The sequence below is a fragment of the Dermacentor variabilis genome, chromosome 11 (genome assembly GCF_050947875.1).
Source record: "Dermacentor variabilis isolate Ectoservices chromosome 11, ASM5094787v1, whole genome shotgun sequence".
Classification (NCBI taxonomy): Eukaryota; Metazoa; Arthropoda; class Arachnida; order Ixodida; family Ixodidae; genus Dermacentor; species Dermacentor variabilis.
In genome coordinates, this window is record NC_134578.1 from 19,990,356 (window position 1) to 20,013,150 (window position 22,795).

At 41.7% G+C, this 22,795-nt stretch overlaps 1 protein-coding gene across 3 annotated transcripts in view; it reads left to right on the forward strand.

The window, feature by feature from the left end:
* Positions 1 to 20,333, forward strand: part of Cat (Catalase) — a 57,973-nt gene extending 37,640 nt beyond the window's left edge. The window contains exons 4-13 of one of the 3 annotated variants that reach the window (XR_012824405.1): positions 227 to 408; positions 3,772 to 3,951; positions 4,997 to 5,188; positions 6,259 to 6,411; positions 11,081 to 11,216; positions 12,599 to 12,747; positions 14,414 to 14,572; positions 15,733 to 15,836; positions 18,915 to 18,935; positions 20,111 to 20,333. Coding sequence is in view for 2 of the 3 variants with exons in the window: in XM_075674388.1 (XP_075530503.1) it covers positions 227 to 408; positions 3,772 to 3,951; positions 4,997 to 5,188; positions 6,259 to 6,411; positions 11,081 to 11,216; positions 12,599 to 12,747; positions 14,414 to 14,572; positions 18,915 to 18,935; positions 20,111 to 20,125 (1,187 nt within the window). In the remaining variant the exon portion in view is untranslated. The remainder of the gene's footprint in view (positions 1 to 226; positions 409 to 3,771; positions 3,952 to 4,996; positions 5,189 to 6,258; positions 6,412 to 11,080; positions 11,217 to 12,598; positions 12,748 to 14,413; positions 14,573 to 15,732; positions 15,837 to 18,914; positions 18,936 to 20,110) is intronic. The other 2 variants (XM_075674388.1, XM_075674389.1) reach the window with 2 other exon arrangements.
* The last annotated feature ends 2,462 nt before the right edge of the window (positions 20,334 to 22,795 follow it).

Consider the following 22,795-nt stretch of genomic DNA (forward strand, 5'->3'; position numbering starts at 1 on the left):
AAGCCTACTTCTGGCAATAATTATATGCATGATATGCTTACTGCTGCCTGGTGGCAACATAGGGCTGAAACCTTGGAATCGCTTCCAAGTGGCCAACCTGTACAAGTTCAATATCTTCAGATGTTCAGGAGACCAAAATGTTTGCTTCATTTCAGTTGTCTCATCAGGGCAGTATGTGAAAGTAGGCATGAATTTCAACACTACTTGCACTTGTGTGTGTGCTCAGGTGGAGAGAGTGGCTCGGCAGACACTGTCCGTGATCCTCGTGGCTTCGCTGTCAAGTTCTACACTGACGAAGGCAATTGGGATCTTGTTGGCAACAACACCCCCATCTTCTTCATCCGGGACCCATTCTTCTTCCCCAGCTTCATCCACACGCAGAAGCGGAACCCAGCCACCCACCTGAAGGTTGGTCACTCTTCTGAATTCTTTACATGTGCAAGGTCATGGTGGATATGGCTACGTACATTGTTGGTATTTTGTATAGATCTGTCAAGGCCTGTAAAGCGTGCTCATCTTACTTGTTGCATTTATTCAAATATAAGGCAAATCATGATTATAAGGTGAGGGTGCAGTTGACTGACATAAGAGTAAAAACTTTACAGAGAATGTTGGCTTGGGGGCTCCTATTCTAAATACATGAAAACGTAGTTTGTTTTCCTTGGCAGCCACTGCACTCAATTTGATGAAATTTGCATTGAAGAGAAATGCAAAAAGAAGCAACATTTTTATTTAGAGCAGGAATTCTTCGAATAAACATTATTAATTTTTAACAAGTCGGTGGGACAACATGGCCACAATTAGTAAATGACCGGGGTAGTTGAAGTATGGGAGAGGCCTTTGCCCTGCAGTGGGCATAACCAGGCTGATGACGATGATTGAAAATTGTAAATGTTCCACACACAAAACAATCAAGTTTACAAGTAACCAAGTAATTCTGCACTCAGAAATAATACCCCAATTCTGTCAGATGCAGCTAATAATACACCTCCTGTGAAATATAGTAATTTGTGTGAGACTTGAACAGCCCTTGTAAACATTGTCAATAAGGTGTCAATACATCAGATATGTCAGTTTTAGATGCATCCAATGGATGCAGCTTACCTAACTGATGTTTTGAATTTAGGGTTATGGATTTGTAAACATTCTACTTCAATTTTTCTTTTCAAGCTAATTTATGGCAATGTCTGGAAAAAATATCGAGGGCTTAAATTGGTATTCCACTTTCTACAATGGCAAGAATTTCGTTTTTTCTCTCAAATACAACAAATTCAATTGAAAACAGTCTGGGGCTGCCTCATAAAAGCATTTCTGTGTTTTACATGTATTTAAATAGGCGGCATCAGAGTTAACCCCTAGCTCATGCTTTCTCTTAAGTATGTACACCAATATAAGGGGATATAGAGTAGCCAACAAAATGCTCGAAGTCCGTTGGGATCGCCCCATATAGCGAATAATTGGAAGGCCCTCCCTAGGAGATAACTACATTTATAAAAACATTCCCTTGAGGTGCACTTTACAGCAGCAAGTGCAAAATTTGCACTGTAATACCTCGTGTCATGTGGCACATGTGATAGATGTAAATGATTCAAAGTAAATGACATTCATATCAGAAGTCATTGCGGTCTTACATTCCCTATCTATACAGGCATACAAAATTGCATTTGCAATTGTGATGTTTATTGGCACACAGGCCGTCGGCTATCGACATGTATAATTTCAGGTTGCGCTTCGCCCTGTACTAATTGGTGAGGCAGTCCTTCCACACTTATAGCAGCGCGTGCGCGTCTTGTCGTCGGTCCAGTCTGCTTTTAGCTTCTCATTCTCTGCTGATGAGGCTGCAGTACTGGCTTCCATGGCTGGTAGATAGGCTTTAGTGTGGCACCACTTCGAAAAGAATATGCAGAAATGAAAAATAAATGACTAGCTTTTGTAAATGTGGCTGACAAGAGGTGCTAGCATCCAGTTGGAGACTGGGAACAAGAATATAGCTGTGCAAACTACTTCAATTATCGTACTGTACATCATAAAATTAAAGTTCATAACAGCAATCATGACAACCTTTACTCTGATTACATTTCGTTTTAACTTATCGATTTCATACTTTTTGTCCAAGCCCCCTGTCATCGAGATTACATAAGTCGTGCTTGCATGAGTTCGGGAAGCTCATTCAATTGGCGACTGCCATTAGCTGTGAATGTCATTCACTTTGCCAGTGTAGAATCAACAAAAATGGCATTAAGATGTAATCTCATTCGCTGTAAATGACATTACATGTGCCATGTTATGGGGGCATTACACCTAAAGTTGCACCTCATGTATAACCTGTGCCCTGCCTTTACTATTAAAATTTTCAAATTCCGGGTGCAGATGATATGCGCAAAAATATGGGACTGCTTCATCTGCCAAGCTATATTAGTTGCTACAATTTGTTGCCATCTAATATCTGGCTTGCTGGAAATGTAGCATAGCTGCCACCATATTAACACACTACCTGAATCTATCGGTCTCACATATAAGGCAGAGGCTGACTTCGAGGCTAAGGGTTCTGGAAAATAAAAGAAACCTTGTCTCATTTTTGAATAATTACGGTCCTACTTGCACAGGGAGAAAGCAAATGCTTAATTTCACAAAGAGCTATCGACAGTCTTAGCTTTAAACATACAACTTGCTAGTCATTTCGGTGCATGAAGTTGTGGTTAATTGACCATGCAGGACATGTGCACTCTCAGATTTGGCGTATAGCAATTATTTGCCTGTGATACGTTATGTGGACATGATTTCGTAGCAACATACATTCATTTCATCATACATCTTTTTCCTGAACTTGTCAAAATAGTGCATTGCTACATTTGGATGAGCCTGTGAAAAATGGAACTGTTAGTCATTTAGCATCTACACATACAGATGCAGCTACAAAATTGCAATGATTATAGGTGCCTGTCTATAGTGATAAAATCTTTGCTTTCAGTGCACCTAATTCTTGAGCATGACTAATCCAGATTAGCCTTAAATAAGACTTCGGAGTATAGTAGCTTTAGGACCCATAGGAGTATTGATCTTTATTTCGTACACCTCGTTTTTGGAATTTTGGCTCGTACTTACAATTTCCTTTGCCTTGTATTTTTTTTTCTTACATGTGTGTATATAGACATATTTTTTTCTCTATTGTATGTACTGTCCTGAGCAATATGAGTGGGAACGTCAAATTTGTTTTCAAGAAACAGGTACTCATGATGTCTGACTTCAAACGTGACATTTTAACTTGAAATAGGTAGCTCTTCCTATAACGTTTAGTGGCATTGAGAACTTTCATGCTGGAAATGTGTGTTTAGCCATTGCAGCATTTTGAAAACAATCCTTTTTTTCCCCTTTGATATTGCTTGAGGGGTTTAATAATCCCTGAATGCTCTATATATTCAAGCACTTTATCAATAACATTAATTTTTGTATTTTAGGCCAAATTCTGTTGTAGTGACAAATACTGTGCTAATGCATATAAACGTGCTGCCTTTTGTAATAAATCAATTCATACCAAGGCAACAAAACACATCTGATTTAACAGAATTCCTTACCTGGGCAAGCATTAATTACTAGCCATGCAGCAAGTGGTAAGATGGCTCTATAAAACTTGCTTGCTGGTTATGACACTTGGCACTTTTGTTTGCAGCCATTTTGTTTTATTGCAAGTGCCCTCAGAATGCTGTTCCCAAAACAGGAGTGGCTATTCCAGCATATATGCCATAGTGATTTTCGTAATTTTTTGTGCAGGATGCCGACATGTTCTGGGACTTCATCAGCCTCCGCCCAGAGACCACGCACCAGGTCATGTTCCTCTTCTCTGACCGTGGTATCCCTGATGGCTACAGGCACATGAATGGCTATGGCTCGCACACCTTCAAGCTGGTCAACTCCAAGGGTGAAGCTGTCTACTGCAAGTTCCACTACAAGGTCGGCAATTGGCTTTCAGCACTTCAACTGTATCATAGCATTTGTGTAATTTTTTTTAATGCATGAAAATTTTGAAGTACTATTGTCATGCATGAGGCTGAGTACTCTTCATGTCTTGATTAACATACTACTGTCAGGTTATAAGCCATTCAAAATCATGCCACTCATTTTAGTAATTTGCACAGCCTTGCTGTTGGTGTAATTGCCCTTAATACTTCATCTTGGAACAACCAAGTAATTTACCGTTGCTTTTCTAGGTGTTCCTATCTTAAATTTGCATGTCATAAGATGCGTGCAATTGACTTTATATAAGGACTCCCTTGCTTCATTCCTAAAGGGTAGACAAGAGCAGAAAAATTTGACACGTTGTCGGACTCTGGTTCGTAAGCATTTTTTTTTCCATGGACAGGGAGTGGAACAATTTGCTCGACGCGATTGTTGCTGCATTCGATGACCTAATTCTGATGCTGATTTAAGGCCACAGTCCTTCATGATTTATCGTCATGTCAGAGTTGTGGTTACCTATAACAGTATCTTAAGCTTCTGATTTTCTACCCGTGACCGACACATGTCCCTAGTGTACCCTCTTGCTGTCGTAATTTCTCTTGATTTCACATTTATGCTTCTGCTCTTTCATTGCAGGGTTTTTACTGTATGCAATGTACTGCCAGTACAGTAATACCCTCTAGATGCTAGCAGTATTTTTGGATGAATTAGTCAATTTCTGAACTGTGTAGTTCAATTTTGCACTTTCTATAAACTTGTACTACTACTTTAGACTTGCTACTTGCCTCCAACTAGACAGCAAATGTCACTTGCATGTAACCTTTGGTCATATGGGGACTGGCTTTGAAATATCTTTTACTTTATCACATGACCAGATATTTGACTACCATGTAGCGTGTTCACGACATTAAAGCACCAGGGAGCACATTTTTAATCTGTTGAGAAACTTGCCCAGCTTGTCAGAAGCTACTCTGCAGCTGACATTGACTGTACATGCTAAATCGTCCTCGGATTGACCAAGCGTTTTTGTTTATTCCAGACTGACCAGAAAATCAAGAACTTGCCTGTGCAGAAGGCAGATGAGTACGCTTCCAAGGACCCCGACTATTCCATTCGTGACCTCTACAATGCCATTGCCAACAAGCAGTACCCATCTTGGACCTTCTACATCCAAGTTATGACTTTCGAACAGGCAAAGACCTGGAAGTTCAACCCCTTCGACTTGACTAAGGTGAAAGGCCAAACTATAGATGCTACATGTTCAGTGGCATCTTGCTATATAGTAGATATGTTTCTACACACAGTTGTGAATGCTTTCCTTTGATGCCTGGCTAAACTACAATACAAAAAGTACTGCATCATATTACGTGTATGCAGTCGATAGTTATGGTTGCATATGCAATTCACTCTACAAATTTTGGCAAACTGTGTAAGTTTCACATTTAAGCATTGCTTCAAAGCAACAATTTGTGTGAAGACTTGCAGCCATCATAAATTCTGCCTAGGTAATCTGCACAATTTATAAAACCTTCAGCACTGAAGCAAGTGTTCTGGAACATGGATATTGAGCTGCCATAAATTTCAATGTTGTAAATTGCGCAAAACGTTTTTTTTACAGGGCTTCAACACTTGGCCTTCAATTTGGCACAATAATTCAGACCCAAAAGTTAACATTTTTCGCACATCGCTTTTTGTCTTGACAGTAGTGAGGTGTCTGTACGAGTACTTTGTCACTGTGCAGAACATGGGTACGATTTACCTTTTTTGGAATGTGTGCTTGAGCAGTTGCTATAAGAACTGTGCTTACATACTGCTGTGCTTCTGGCAATGACAGCGTAAAATTCAGACATGGTGTTCTGTTCTAGTTACAATGAATGCACAGTGAAATGATAAATCGCACGTGTGCTCCTCTCCAGGACTTCAAATCTTTCATTATGTGCATTCTTTTACTCCATGTCATTGTGTTTGAATTTTGATTGGCAGCTCTGTAGATAGCATTTCTCAATGCATGTCTATGTAATATTGCAGAACAGCATGGGTGCTCAACAAAAGCTACAATTCTGAGAAGGCAGACAAAAAGATAGTGCTGTTATTCACTTAAGAGTAGCACCTAGATTTGTCAAATCTCGGGCTGGTGACTGTTCTTCCCGTTTGTGAAACTTCCTCGACCTCGGAGTTCTGCAGAACTGCTTTGCTGTATTCTGCTGATATGCAGAAGACTCTGGCATTTTATGTCCATGTCCCTTATTGATTTGTGCTCACTTGGCAAAGTTCTCATACATTCCTTCACATATTTTGTAGGTGTGGCCTCATGCGGAGTTCCCCTTGATTCCTGTGGGCAAGATGGTGCTGGACCGCAACCCGAAGAACTACTTCTCTGAAGTGGAGCAGATTGCGTTCTGTCCTGCGAACCTTGTGCCGGGCGTTGAGCCCAGTCCCGACAAGATGCTTCAGGTAGGCATCTTGCACAGGTGGCTTAATTTATCGCTACTCGCCATACTTCGGCTGTTGTTGCCTTCTGCTCTTCTCTCAACGTCCACAGGCTGCAAAATTCTGCATCTTTCATGAGTGCTGCTTGAAGTCTCTTACAGTACAGAAAGTACTGTTATTGGGAATCGTTTGCAGTAGGGGTGTGAACATATTTGAAACGTTCTAATGAGAAATCAAAGTGTCCTATTCAATTCGGTCTTCTAATCAAATAGTTGTCACTTGTATTTTCACTATTTGTACGTACGTATTTCTTCTTAGTTTTCAAATTGTATTTGAAGATGTTGAGTGTACACAATCAAACATGCAACTGGAGCATAATTACAATAAATTTCATCAGTGCAGGCACAACAAAGGCATTGAACACAAGTACTTGAATAGTGGAGCAGGCTTCGTCGCTCGGGGAGCCAGATTTTACTGGCGATACTTGATCATTCGCACTCTGAAGAATCCTGTACATGCAAACAAAATGCTTATTTGTTCCTAATGCTCCATTTGTGCTCCCAATAATAAACATTTAATTCGTGTCATGCAATGACAGAAAATTGCAAACATTAAAAGTAGTAGAAGGTGAACATGGTTTCATATTGTGAAAACAGCCATTGAATATTCAAAAACCGGTCAATATTTGATTTTCCACTTCTGCCTCTATTTGATCTGTATTCAATTCGGTCTCAGATTACTATTTGCGCACCATTAGGTTTGCAGGCACCCAGTGCGGAAATTTGCTGAAGGCACCCAGTGTTACTATGATCTGCACTTGATTTGCACTTGCTCTGCACTCTGCATATTTTGTAGCACTTGGACTAGAGTACAAGCTTTTAGACATTCTCTCAAGATGCAACTTGAAAGCAATGTCGCCAATGTGATGAACTTGTCACATTACGGATTTGATTGCCATTGATAGGGTGCATACTCATAAGAACAGAATGTGCAAGAGAGTGGGGATGTGGGATAAGAGGCTCTAGAAATATTAATTGCAATGTGGATGTCCATGTCAAGTTCCTTGGTGCTCTTTCTGAGAGGTGCTTTTAGAGGCACTTGTTAGTTAGCGCTATTGGTTAAAGGGACACTAAAGGTTACCAGAAACTCAAGTTAAAGTGGTAGAGCAATGTTCTAGAACGTCTAAGGCGTCAATATAATCGCGAACAGAGCTTTAGTAACCGAGAAATTGAGGTAAATGCATGACACGATTTGAGACCCCCCAGCGACATTCCGGTACTAGACCGATGACGAAAGGTCTCCTCATAATTTGTGTTACTAATACTCAACTACTCGTATTAAAAATATCATTTCATTCGATTATAAGCCGGAAAAAATGCTACTTGTCTACGTCTATTCGATTCTAGGAAAAAATAACATTTTGACGTTACCCTTCAGTAATATGGGTGTTCGAAAGGTTTCGTTTTCGCTCGACTCTGCGCCGCGCACGCTTTGGAGTTTCAGTAGTTTCGTTATCGCGTCGTGCTGTGAGGGTTCTGCTCGCGAAACTTTCATTTGGAACAAGCAGCGAGAATGCCACGTCCATGTGATGTCGTGGGAAGCCCTCGTTGCTTTCCCGCTCCGGAGAGCCGGTGTCGAGGCCGCCGTCGTAGTACGCAACGACGCCGGCAGTGCGAGCCCCCAGAAGCAGGTCGCGCTCGTCGGTGCTCAAATCGCTGAAGTTGAGCCCACCATCGCGAGCCAATCTGTCGGTGTCAGGGTCCATTGCGACGAGCGTCGAAGTTAGCGTCATAGAATGAAGTACCAGCTTATGGGCGTCTTGCGCTGGAGTGTGAGGTATAGTAGCGGCGCCTGGTGGCGGTGCGGGAAACGACATCTGGGTCGTGCCAGCTTGGGTCGTATTGAGCCCTGGCTGTGGCGAAGCACGTTTCTAGGCAGAGTTTTGCGTCGATTCGCACATTTTTATGCCCTGTTGCGAGTGCGAAAAGGCTCGTCGCTTCTCATAGACCACGCCGACCACGCTGCGAGCTCGCTGCAGCCTATAGTTTAACGAAAACGGACTCTCCGTGTGCCGTGGGACGTAACGTGGGACGTAATTCGTTTCTCCTTCCGCTAGCCACCATACTCCCGCTTTCGCTCTGCTGTCGGCTCTGTCTTGGCTCTGTTTCTGGCCGCGCGTTCGCGTTTTGCGCAGAAAAGCCGTAGCGCCGTCTGCGGACGCCGTTCTACTCACCGATGGCGCAACGTCACTATGAGACCATGATGTCAGTTCTCCTCGATCGGAGGGCGGGCGATTTGAACTGCGCTAGAGGTACGCGGACGCTTCAAAACGCATTTTCTCTTAAAATAAGTCTCTCCTTGGCACGAAACAAGCGTTTCGAGGTTTCTGGGATGGTATTTCAACAGTCCACGTTGACTTAATAGTAACCTTTAGTGTCCCTTTAATGCAACGATGCGTGTGGGTGCTGTAACATTGCACTGCCTCGAGGATATGGAAACTAAAATAAAAACATTACAAGGACAAAAACATGCGCACTGCGTGGTATTAGGATAAACGCACTGAGTCACCACCTTTGGTTATGCTCTCAATATAATTCACCTTGTGTACTTTGTCACAGAGCCATTCCTGCATAGTGGGGAAAGAACTAAAGAAAGCTTTGGTTAAAAACAAGCAGCAGTTTGCAAATACCTGTTCAGACCTGAAAAGTAAAGTTCATCCAGAGTCTTCAACCATGGAGCTACACAACAGGTCACATGTAGCTTTCGCACAATAAGTTTTGATATACCGTTTGCCATTGCACTTCATCATGATCGTTGGTCAATGCTGAAAATGTGCTTATGTCATCTTCAGCAAATCTCATCTGGGCACTGATAAAACTTGGGGGTAATACTTCGCGAGTAATGTAATGCGAGTACAGCCACACTTTGATCTGAAAGTGTCACTGGTGCTGAACAGGCATGAAAAGATATGAAAATTCACACAATGATGCAGTATCTTTTCATTTGGATCTGCACTCAAATTTAATACTATTTTCAACATCAAATAGTTCAATAGTGTCTAGATAAACAGACCGTGCCAACGCACCTAAAGAGGACCAAATGAGGAAGGGTTGCATTTTTGTTCAGCACCGAAAACTAAGGCAGATGGCATTGTAATGCAGAATAAGTGTAGCGGTAGATGGTAAAAGGGAACATATTCAACACTGCTCAACTGCTTTACCAAAAAATTCTAAATGAATTATTTCCAACCAGCCTTGGCCTGCTTCTATGGAATTTCTCATAGATACCATAGATTTGTGGTCTGGTTCAGATTTTCATTCTCTACATTTCGCCCTATATCAGTTTCTCTCATTGGCACTCAAGTTTACTTCCCTAGTCTTTGAGTGTAAGCATAGTTCGGCAGTTGGATTGAGGCACTTAAACCAATCAATTAGTGAACACGTATGTTAGTGCTCCTATTGGTCCTGTACACCTTCTAAGCATTGATCAAGTGGTGAGCTTCAACCTGAATATATGAAACTACAGGTATCACTTGTTCGACTAGAGCTGGTATAAATTAAGATGAACTTAACAGTGAAGCATGTCATGGTTAAATTTTTTGTCATTCAAGAATTTGCAAAAACACGGGCAAACTTTCATCCGCTTTGACCGTAATCATTTACGAATGAAAATGGTGGTCCATTATATGCACGTGAGGTTGGCTTCTGGTATCTGTGTTCAGAGATCTTTAGCTTCTTTCTTTACTTCCAAGCACTCTGCAAAAAATGGCCTAAATATACGAATTGTTTTTATTCATTCAAACAAACATAGCTGAAAGAGCTAAAAATATAATAACTTCAAGTTGCCATTTCCTGGAACGCTTCAAAAACGTACCCTGAGGAGAAAAAAAAATGTTGCTTAACCTCAGTGCTAATAAAACTTTGCTAGAAGGTTTCAAAATTCTAGGTTAGCTGAAAAGATGTTCTGCTCTGAACTACAGCTCTATCATTCTGGTGAATACTTGTATGACTGTTTTGCTCAGTCTCTCCTCAGGACCCCACACTCCTCGGCTTTGAACTTTCTAGACTCGCCTCCATGAGGTGCGATTCAAAGCAAAGTAGAGGGCACTGCACGAAGCAGCCCCCTTCGCAGCAGGTCCTAATCTCCGTTTGAGCGCCGCTCTTCCAGTGACTCTAGGATCATTTTGAGCATACAAAGTATCTGTTTCTTTGGCTTTTGACTTTCAGCAGTTGGCAGAATGTACTTGGGATAGCAGCGAGCGACAAGTCGTGACATCAGCAGCTGAGGATTTGCATCCCTTCTGTGAGGTTTAGATTCAGAGTTCTCATAAATCGAAGCCTTCGCAAGATGATGTCATTTAGGAAAGCTGATTTCCAGCACAAAACATGTTGTGCTCTCATGTTACCAATCAAGCAACATCTAAAAAAATGCATGCAGTGAATCTGAACTATCATATGTGCTGTGAAGCCCACCTTTTGTTTGCAGGTTTTAGTTTGAACAGGCCCAGAATAAGTCCTTGGTAGGAGCAGTACAAATTCAAATAATGAGCCTGGCTTGCCGTCGGTCGAGAAAGGGCTAAGCCTTGGGCTGTGATGTGAATTTCGATATTCCGTCGATATCATTCACTTCTGAATAAATTTGAGCGATGTCGTTTACAAAATATTCACGTTTTTCCCCCCGTGTCTTTTCCCAGGGACGTCTGTTCTCCTACAGTGACACGCACAGGCACCGCCTTGGGCCCAACTTCTTGCAGATCCCTGTGAACTGCCCCTACAAGGCGCGCACAGCCAACTATGAGCGTGATGGTTTTATGGCTGTGAAGGAGCAAGGTACAGTCATTCTTTTTTTTTCAAGTGCACCACTTATTGGCAAAGTAAAACATGATGTAACTGCACTTGTAGTCAGGAGCAACATTACTTGTTATTCATATGCGTGGGATGTATCTGAAGTATTTTTATTTCAGTGTAGGATTTGTATACATAAATGCAGTCTGTAGGATCCAAAAGCTACTATGCCTGTCTTAATGCACACTAATACCGTATTTATTAGAATATAGGGCAAGGTTTTATTCCAGAATCCTTGTCCTCTAAGTTGCCTTATATGCGAAGCTGATCGATGATGAATGTGGTGTTTCGTGGCGCAAGGGCCAAATGTGGCCAAAGAGCGCCAGGCAATTACTGTTCTCATATGGCAGCAGCCCTGCCACATTCCTGGTGATAAAGATTTTAAACTGCAGTGCAAACTGTACTAATCACGACAATGGTGCTGTACCGTATTTTTGTACATATAACCCACACCAAGAATTCGAAATATTCAACAGTAAAGGTGGAGTGTGGGTTATGTATGAATTTTGCTTTGTCGTCTGGTTTCATGGCAGTGATAATTTTAGCTTGCAATGTGGCTTCGCCACACTGCAACTTTCGTTAAGCCGCACCTCAAAGGAAAGTTCCCATAAATCCAGTTTTGTCTTCTCCCAAAGAACTCCACCCTTTCCTTGCCTCTGCATGTTGAAGTTGACCCCCCCCCCCCCCTTTGATGGTTGCAATTCTGCGTCGGCTTCTCTATATCTCCTTATGTTAGTGTGCACGCCCAAGTTGGTTTCTTGGGTCCTTCTACTGCACCCTTGCTACACATTCGCGACTACCTTAAAATGGAATAAATACGGTAAATATTTAGCAAGACCACTAAACAAGTTTTGCAAGAACAGAAGAGCTTTAATACAAGCCATAACACGATTCGGAATAAAATGACAACTCATTTTTTGGAAACTAATACAAATTTATTATCCCCATTTACAATTTCGTTTCCTTTACCGGGTCACTGCATTATGACATTACCTTGCTTTTTATTGCATGTACAGCTGTGATACTTCCAAATTACCTTGCTTTTTATCAAATATTTGACTCAAGTTATTGATATTCATCCGTTAATGCTAAATACATTGCTTCATTTGCAAATATTTGGTTGGTTACATTGGGATGCACATAGGCCCTTGAGAGATCATCCACAACAAGGAAATGCCTGTGAATTGCCACATATCTGTTTAAATCAAATTGTTATCATTAAAAGGCTATAGACAGCCAAAGTACTTTGTTCCCATAATGTAGCTTTGTTATAGCGCAACATCTTCGACATAATTTGTGTTCTCAGAGAGGCTTTTTGTTGCTAGATGTGCTGATTGTCATGTCTATCTCATTATTGCTGTTCGTAGATGGAGCACCAAACTACTTCCCAAACAGCTTCTCTGGACCGGTGGATAACCTCAAGTTGAAGGAACACAGCTTCCCAGTTTCTGGAGATGTTGACCGCTGGAACAGTTCTGATGAAGACAACTTCACTCAGCCAGGCAACTTCTGGAAGGTTCGAAGCTGCACAATTATTATACATGTAGCTGTTTGGCTAGCTGTTCACTCAGTTTGATTGAACAAAGAATGCTGCTGGATCGTTGTTTAACTACTGTTCGCCACTTGATGTCTGCATCCTCTTGTGAACCATGTTGTTCATTAACACCAATGAACATTGGAATAGTAATCAAACACCAATCTTATGAAGTTTGTTCATTTTGTTGTAATTGGTTCCCAGAGAGGCCTTATTAGGCATCAAGCTACACGATTTGAAAGTACAAATGTTGATTACTAAGTTATCTTGGGAAGCTTTCCATTTCTTCATTCTGACATGTTCAGAGTGCAAGCATTGTGAAATGTGTGATTAATTGGTACGTACATTCCTGCGCTGAGCATCGCGTGGGAGTCTGCAGGGACACCAGACATTTCAGTGGATAAATGAGTACCTGTAGAATTGTGCAAGATCTCCTGTACAGTTCTGCAATGGTGTTATTTACTAAATCGTCATTCATTCATAACATGTGCAGCATGTAAGTGTTTTCATGCATTATAGTCGAGGCTGAGCAGTAATAATTCCATCTTAGGTTAGGATGTTTACTGATTCTCATTTCAAAGGTGTATACTATGCCACTGCAAAAGCAAGCATGTTATTTCTTTCATAACAAACTATGCTTGTGAATCTAACTGTGTTCTGAACTCGAGCCCTCTGTGATGTACAAGTGACTGATAATGTTCGTTACTACTTCGGCTCTTCTCGAAAAATTGCTGCTTTAGTTGGTGATAAGCTAGGCGCTCATGACTGAGCTGGATCTTGTCAGCTAAGTACATGAAGCTTAGTGAGCTTGTAATTATTCATTGTTCGAAATGCTGTGTGTGGAAAATGTAGACCCAAGAAAAACAAAGTACAATGCTATTGGGTGCTGTATTTCTTCGAATCCAAGCCACCCTCGATCCTATCTGATCCTCAAAATTGGGGATGTCTGAAAATAAGAAAAAAAATTCCTTGAATGCAAGCCAAGCAAGATAAGTAGTAAATAACCTCAAAACACAAACAGCATTTAATACCAGCATCTGATCCCAGCCATGAAATTCTTCAAGCTCTCTCGCCACCATCATAGCTGGGTTCTTTGTCACTGTCTTCCTAAAACACTCATGTCCCTGCAGCATGCTCTAAAGTCCCTCAATACTCATTTCTGCTGAGCAGGATGGTGCGTGGATGAAGCATCTTTAGCACGAAGGAAGAATATTTTAGCATGTACAATCACTACGTGCACTCAAAATAGTCGAAATAGCGTGCTTTCACCTGTGCTTCCGTTGGCTGCCCAGCGTATTACGACGGGTTCAATGTCTTTTCATGGTGGCACTAGCAGTGTCATTTCTCCATTTCAGTGGCTCCCAAGAGAATCCTTGAATCTGAGCCTATTTTTGAGTTTTGAGACTCGTGTTTCTTAAGCTACCTGCTTAGATATGAATAAACGGTATTTACACTAATTCTGAATGCTTTGCTACTTCAGCTTTTGTTGTGTAATGAGATTCAGTGAGACAAGAGGAGATGGCTTTTTCACTATAGACTGTCGCAGTACACAGTGTTTGTAGATTGCAAACACTCTTAATTATACCACATTTTATTTTAACACCATATGTCCGACTACAAACATCTTCTCTTATGTTCTGTCTTGCAGATGCTGAGTGCTGAGGAAAGAGACCGCCTGACCTCTAACATCGCCAACCACCTGAAGGATGCTCAGGACTTCATCCGCCAGCGGGCAGTAACAAACTTCACCAAGGCACATCCCGAATGCGGGGGCCAGATCGCCAAGAAGCTTGAGAAGCTCGTGCAGGTGAGTCCACCTGCACCAACCGCGTTTCAGCGCTGTCCGCTGCCGTGCTGCTTGTGGTTCAAAGCTGTCACATAAAGCTGGTTGTCATTTAATGTGCCTTTCTGTTGCAATTTTGGTGCAAGAATGCAACAGACTATGAATAACAATAAATGAGCTTATTTGTGATCTAGTGTAGATTCATTAGGTTTCGTCTCGAGTCACCTTGACCAGCTACATGGGAGTCTCGATAGCATCAAAGCCGTTGCAACAAATATTGCTACTGACCTTGTGTACAAGCAGTACTTACCCTAACTAGTTCATGTCACAACTGTTCATGTGTATAGCCAAAATTAAGTCTGGAGAAATTAGTGGGGGAACTCAATCTTATCCTCCGGAAATCAAGGCATGCTTTCCATTTAAAGTCTTCGCTTTTCAAGCAAGCTTACCATACTTTTGATGTGCATATGCTGCTCCAAAAATGTTTATGTTAGCTCAGCACTTATATCATGTTTCAAAACATGTAAAACAAGGTATGGAGCCATACGAGATAACGAATTTGAACATAAGCTACTTCTGCTATAATAATTACATGAGAGTAAATATTTAAGGTGCTCTCAAGGTGCTTACTATTCTGTAAGAAGTCACTTGTGTGAAAATTCCTGTGTCGGCTATTGCTAGCATGCCTGTGTAGTCTTTGAAAAATATGTTTAACATACTCCTGCCCATCGGTAGCAACTTAAGATGCACTCTCTATAAATGCTTGATATTTCATGTGGCAGGGATTGCTTTGTACTCGGTTGTGTTCTGAGTGACTTGCTCTTGCTACTCAGTAGTACTTCTAAATGCAATTATAACATGACTAATTGTTTTCATAGAAGTTATGTTCCGAGAGGACTCTCATTTAATGCATAGGCGATATTTCGGTGCTTTTAGCTTATGGTGAGTCTTATGTTGTAAGCTCCGGTGACCTTGCATCAAAGTTCTCCAGTTCAAGCACTTGTGGATTTCTTAAATGTATGCAAAACATGTGGTTCCTTCATTGCGATTTGGCATCCTTGGATTGAAACAATTCGCGTTATGCCCATTCATTTGGACCTAAACTACAGCTCCTTGGTCGCTTAACCTGCCTCCCTCCCATTCCCTGTGTTTTTCATTTTGATGTAACATAATTTGCCTTTCAGTCTTCTCAAGTGAAGATTGTGTTTCCAAATCGATTTTTCCCAAAGTAGCGACAACTTTGCGCTTGACCGAAGCAAAGGCCATTAATTCTGAGACCTGATTCTTGGTATGTAATGTGTATCTTGGAAATATTTACAAATGCAGGTGCAATCTTGAGGTGCACGGGACAGGAGTTAAGGCATGCTTGGAAATCGTGCAGTTCTTTCAGAAACAGCATTTTTGATTTGGGATGTTCATTACATGCATGGGGAGCTGAAGATGTCACGTTAATATGCACGTACGTCGAATTCGTACAAACTGCACTACGTGGGTTCGTCCTGGGGCCCACTATCACTGCTGAAGGCATACCTGTATTGAGCTGCAGTGTTTTCTTTCGCACTGAACTTGCAAGTCAGCATGAGGACAGCCTGTAATGAGAAGCTGAAAGTCGTGTGCGTGTGTGCGTCCCCAGCCATAGAGACTGCATTCGCTGCATGCTCAAAAACATGCTTTTCTAGGAGAATGAAGAGAGTATTAGGAACACCTAAGCAGTTTGTTAGTAAACTCGAGGCTCTTTGGACCACATGCATTAGGAAGATTTGTGGGCCAATCGGCATCTGTGTATACCTTGGTGACCAAACCAGAAATGCGGGCAGTCTGTGCTGGTGGCAGATTGAAAAAAAGGTTCTGTAGATCGAATGGTTATGGCACATAGTAGTGCCATTATTGTATCAAGTATCAAACAATACCCACAGCTGATTTCTGCATCCAAACAAAATTTTATTCTAACTGATCGTGGTTTTGTCAGAAAAGCCTGGATCCCTGTGTGGTGTGGTGTACTCCAGCATATATGTCCACTACGGAAGGGTAACAGTAATCACATTTTTGCTTCAATTTCATGTTTGGTTCTATACACAATCAATGACGTGAAATATTCAAAAACTATTAGAAAAATTTCCGTTTTGAATAGACTATTCAATTTGAGGACATAATCAAATAGGACAATATTCTATGTGTTCAACAAATATGAATAATTTGCACACCACTATTGTTCAGTATACCATAGGATAGCACATTGTTTCTTTTTCTAAATCTTAAAATCATTGCTAGTTTTGTTAGGTGAAGGTCAGGTTAGTGCTTGTCTCGTTCAAACTGTGCAAGTTGATGGTTGCCCATGTTCACGCATGCGCTGTCCACTTTTTCTGTACCAGTTAAAACCCTGGTTCACGAGGCCATTTCTTGGGATCTCTCTAGGAAAAACCTAGAACGCATGGTATCGAAACATCAGCTTGCAGTTGGTGAGCACCCCTCCCCATGAACACATTTCAGCACTGCTTAGCCACCAGTTGCGTCCCGCACACCCCGACAAGTTTCCTGCATGCTAGAAACGCAGCTTCCGCTGTTCGCGGCTCCAGCAAACACCTTGATGCACCAGATCCTGAAAATTGAGACTGCAGGAATGCTGTGAAAAACAGTGGTTCTCTTCAGGACTGGCAGAATTTCAACATAGCTTTCCTTTGCTGCACCAAATGCTCGGACTGCGTGCAGTTGCCTATAAACTTTTTTGGACCGTGTACATTCATGTGTTTTGTTGGTTGTGATACTTTCAAGACTCCCATTCAAGCAAGAGAAGTCTCGGATATTTTTTTCTTGGGGTACAACTTTTTTCTAACCATTCTTTTGCATTAGAACTTGTTCACTTCCCACACTGTAAAATTATTCTTCACTGCTTATAATTCATTCGCCACTTATACAGTAATATCAGTTAGCGTATTACAATAGTGCTTGACATGTAACCATATCCTTTCTCTTTCTGACAGGACAGTCATCCCTGATTTCACGTGAATTCGTAAATCAAGTGTTTTTACTGATGTCCTGAACTAAGTAATTTCTGTGCAAATAGGATTAAAGTCAAGACTACATTTGTAATAATTTTTTATTGCCTTTCACTTGTGCAAAAAATGCAACAATTAACTTGTAAAAGCATGTTCAGCTTCCCCCTTAAGTCTTTCCGCAGAAAAGCTGGAGTCGTGAATTGCCTATCATGCACAGAAAATTACACATTAGCCTGCTTGCTTGCATGTGAAATGGACACGCGCTAGTACAGAACACTTCGCACTGGCACATTATTTTAATCCCACAATCACTGTTGCACAGATGCCAGTTTTTGATCATTGAGACAGATTATAGATACACTGCAGAAACAGTTCATTATCAAATCCTACGGTTAGCTTGTTTACTTTTAATCTGTCTTGGGAAAGAGTTTGAGCATCGGCTATGTCACTCTGTAATGTAATGTTCGAAGCACAAACTGCTAATTGAGTGTGCAGCATATCATGAGTCAAAGAACCAAATAGAGCTGTTGAGAGTTTCTATGTTGTGGGCTAATGGTGCAATTGCTAAAGGTGGGTTATATTGAAGCCACGGTTGGAAGTCTCTTTTGGTAGCATTTGAATGAAGGAAGCAAAAACAATTGCACTAAACTACATTATGCAGTAAGTGACCTAACTTTTATGAATCAACATAATTTTCAGTAGTCTTATGCATAATCTTAGTGCCAGTAGCAATGATTGTCCTTTTTTTTTTTCTTCTCCAAAGGATTTTGTCGGTGCTGGAAAAGTTTGTTTGAGCCACTTGAAACTTTTTGCACTAATAAAATGCAGGCAGGCTGCGCATTGTAAAACCCAATTTTGTAGCAGTTAATGCTTCAAAGATAACATCAATTCTGCTTCCCAACCTAATGAGAAGTCTTCAGTACCACACTTTGGCTCAATTTATAAGGGATCGAACATAGAGGAATATATAACTACGGCTCTTTTATACTGTGTTTTTAATACACCGTTACGCAACACTGCGTGCCAAACTTTCACTCGAGTTCTGATAAATTTCAGGAGCAGCTGTCATTGTCGTAGCCACTTTATCATTGTACCACGATACTTCACACCACCTCGTGCTTCACGTTTTTGAATTGTATTTTCCTGCAAGCTACTTACTCACTTGGTGGGGAAATCAATGTGGGCTGTGCCTGCACTGCTTGGCACAATCGTAGCACAAGCATGGCTATGTTACAAAGTGGGAAGGCTTGACAACCTGCTCGTTTTCTGATGCTACTGCTTGACCTCCAATGGTCACTGCTTCAATATTTGTTTTGCAAATGTCTTCACACATGAAAGTAAGATGTCAATAATGTTTTCTTGTATTAAAGCGCCGCTCCAGCAACACAGCTGTAAGTGAATTTTTTTTGCTGCTTTCCACCCACTACACCTTACTTGCACCTTCTCTGCACCTTACTTTAGCACCTTAGTTGCACTTATTGAAAGACAGCTTTAAGGATATTTAATGCTAAGCACAATTTGGTATTGAATTTGGTATGTCTAACTACAATATTGAAGTATGTTTATCGCAGCCTTTTCAGAGCGGCCACCTATAGGTTGACATGTTCACAGGAAGTTCAAAGTTCTGTATTACTTCGGTGCATAAGCATCCAGGAATACCCTGTGCTGTGTGATTTACTTATTACCTATGTTGCCAAAGATTGATTTGAAATACAGCAAAAGGAAATTGAAGGAGGAAATAAAAAATTTTATATTCATTCAGTCAATTATGTTTATCATTTATATCTATTTGTAGCATATTTGTTTCCTTATGCCGATTCTAAATTCATGTTTTTTTTTTATCAGAACTTCCAGGGGTACTATGTTTACTTTATGTTCAATAATATGCAACTCCTTTTGTGTAACGATGTTTGCCTGTATTTTTTTTTTCATGCACAATGCGTTTGCACAGTGCTTACAATTGTGGCCACATCACAGCAGGTTGAACAAGCATAAATTTAATGCACTTCTATAATTTGCAGTGCTGCTGCAGTGGTATCTCATTGTAAAGGCCAGAAGGATATTCACATTTGTGTTTACTTCCACGAATGCACTTTACTTTAATTCTCATTATTTCGTATGCACTTGCAACAAGACGCTCGATAAGAGCTGACAGCTGTCCTCTTGTCGCATACATTGCTGCATTGCTTAGAAATGATTTCTGAAGCCCAATACAGTCATTGGCAGTTCCGCAAGGAATTGTTGTGCGATATAAAGCTTTCCATATAGCCTTGGTATTTATCGGATATTGCATGGCAAGAAACTGCTGCAGTGTGTAGTATATATAAATCTGCAACATTTGCCACCAGAATCACTTTCTTGGCACTTAATCTCGGCACTCTCGTGAGTCTCATTTCCTGGAATTGTTTTCGGTACTCGTATGATGTGCACGTCAATTCTGGTGACTGCGAGACTCCTTGTACAACTTTTCTTGGAGTTATTTGTTCCCTTCAACAGAAAGATACTAGTGTGTTAACAGATATGTTCGTGAAGCTTTTCCTGATTGAGATCTGTTGTTTCTTTGCAGAGCGCGAAACTTTGAGGATCATCTGCTACATGAACCCTTCACTGATCAACTTCATCCTGGGAGATGGTGCACGTAGGCCTTAATCTGCTGCCAATAACAGTTGTTTCACGGGTGCTGTGTCACGTTACTCGCAAGCACTGCTGCTATCGTGTCCTTTTACTTAACTTGATTGTTATACTTCCCTTTCCTTGTTGCTGGTCAATAAACATATGTTTGCTCTTTTTTTCTTGCTTATAGCTGTACTCTTTACCTAGCTATTCAATATGCACAACAAATTGATAAAACTGTGAGTCTTAAGGGTTGCAGGTGTTTTGAACTAAAGCCCACATACAGGTAAACAGAATTTAGACCAACAGGTGAGTGTGTACTCTATAGTCTATAGTAATAAGTGCCAAAATGTTTGCGATGTTGCTTAGTGTTTTGGGGGGGGGGGGGGGGGGGGGGGGCATGGCTTGAAATACATTTGTTAGCACTTCAAGAAAATATATATAACATTTCGTAGTTGATCATGACTAAAGGGAAACTGGAGGAACATGAGCGGCTGCATTATGTTTATGTTTGCTTTGCAGGAAAAAGGATAGCTTTAAACTGTGGCGTCTATGGTAGGTAGCAGACCATGGCTACAATCAACTGCAGCGATTGCTTTGTGTACGGCAAGGCTAGAAAGTGCGCTCGCGTGCACATCCTCCTGTTGGGCTGTGCTATGCGGTGCGGACTGACTGTGTACAGCACGAGCTTGACTGGTGGGTAGTAACCGTACGTAACGATATTGCAAGACATGGTCCTCCTTCCGTGTATCAACATGTTCAGGAAAGAGTGAGGTTCTATTGAAAAGAGCATTTCGGGGAAAGGATACCACGCTCCGCACAGCCACGCATGACGGCAAAATTTGGCTGAGATGTTCACAGTAGCATATAGATCCATAGAGTTCCGTGCACTATTTACTGAAGGGAGCTCTGGCACTGGCGTCTATGGGAGCTGCAATGGGGCTGGTCGGGGCAGCATGAATTATGGGAAGTAGATGGACTTGCCTAAACTTCATCCTTCAAACAGTTTCGTGACTTTGTAAGCTCGTCATTTTCAACAAAGTATTGTGTGATGAATAACTGAGTAAACATTGAATGTGTCCTACCGCAGGATTTCAACGCAGGATCTGCAGTATAGAGGCCCAATCTTGAAGGCATTATGCCACAGATGCATGCATTGACAAGCAGCATAGAACGCCCTTGTGAAATTCTCGTGCTCTGGTCAGCACGATACGGCACTTCGCACATTTCAATTCGGCCACCTCGACAGGCCAAATCGCTGCAATTAGGTGTGTTCGCAGAGTATTCTGCACTTGGAAAAGCATACAGTACTCTGGAATTTCGGATAATGAGGCAGATCATGGAGGTAAGAGGCAGATAAAGCGTATAATAAAGCCACATGAGTGTCTGAATCCACAAGCACGAATATCGGACAAATCCATGTGCTCCCCATCGACGTGCTAAGACTGCTACCAATAAAAAAAGATGGCTCTCCCGTAATCGAGAGTATATGCAAGCATGAAATGGCTACCGGCAAAGCAGATTGGTTGGAGATCATACCAACCACAATATTGAAATGGGTGTAGTGCATGTTCACAGCGGCACAACCCACCACTCCACAGCATACGAACCTGTTTTGAAATGACCTTAATTGCAGCTGTGGTCTCGGCCAAACAGCCATCCGCGGCGCGCTGGACGCTGCCGGCTTCTACACGCGGTGTGGCACCATCTCTCGAACCGGCGTAAAACTCGCGCCGCGGAACTCGCGGACAGCTGGCGTTGGAACAGGCAACCCTGTCTCAGTGCTAATAGACAATCAAGCGTACGGTTCCCTGTATCTGCTTTTTGAAAATCGCTGGTGGAAATGACAAAACTTCAGCGTACTAGAAGTTACGGATTGAGTGATATCGTCAACAAACATTAGGAAGAATTAACTCGGAAGCAATATTTTTTGCAACTTGTTTGGACTGTGACTAACGCATGTAATGCTGTACAAAGGGGTGGGGACCAGAGACCGCATTTTCTGAAGTCCTAACTGGTTGCACGGATGATCTCGTTTTGTTCGCGCAACTTGCCCGTATAATGGCTCTGGCTTTTGGCTCAAGGTCGCTTGAAGGTCGCCAACAGCATGCGCTAAAAGCAGTTCACGCTTAATACGAAACGATGTTTCCTAAGACGAAAATAGTGAGCTGAAAGTGGGCTTGCGCTTGCGCTACAGTCGCATGTCTTGCAAGGTGCCTCGATGTGCTCCTCCTCCTCCTTCGCCGCTCCGAAGTGGTGGGGGAGTAAAGAGGGAACCGATGGCCCGATTTTTGTTAATTTTTTTTTCATAAGCAAACAAAGACACAAAGGACAGCATAGGAGAAATTACATGTACTACTTATTACTTTAATTAAGGAAATGATAAATTAATGGAAATGAAAGTGTATGAAGAAACAACTGGCCGCATGTAGGGCACTATCCCACGTCTTCGCAATACGCGTGCGATGCTCTTACCAAATGAGCTACCGCGGCGCCGTTTTATCATACCTCTTTCTGGGTATTTATGTTTATCTACTACAACTAAACGTGGACGTTGTTAGCCAGCGCCACACGTCACGGCCTTGCAAGGAGAGTGTGGATCATTTTAATGCGAAAGCATTATGTGCCCCATTAAAGG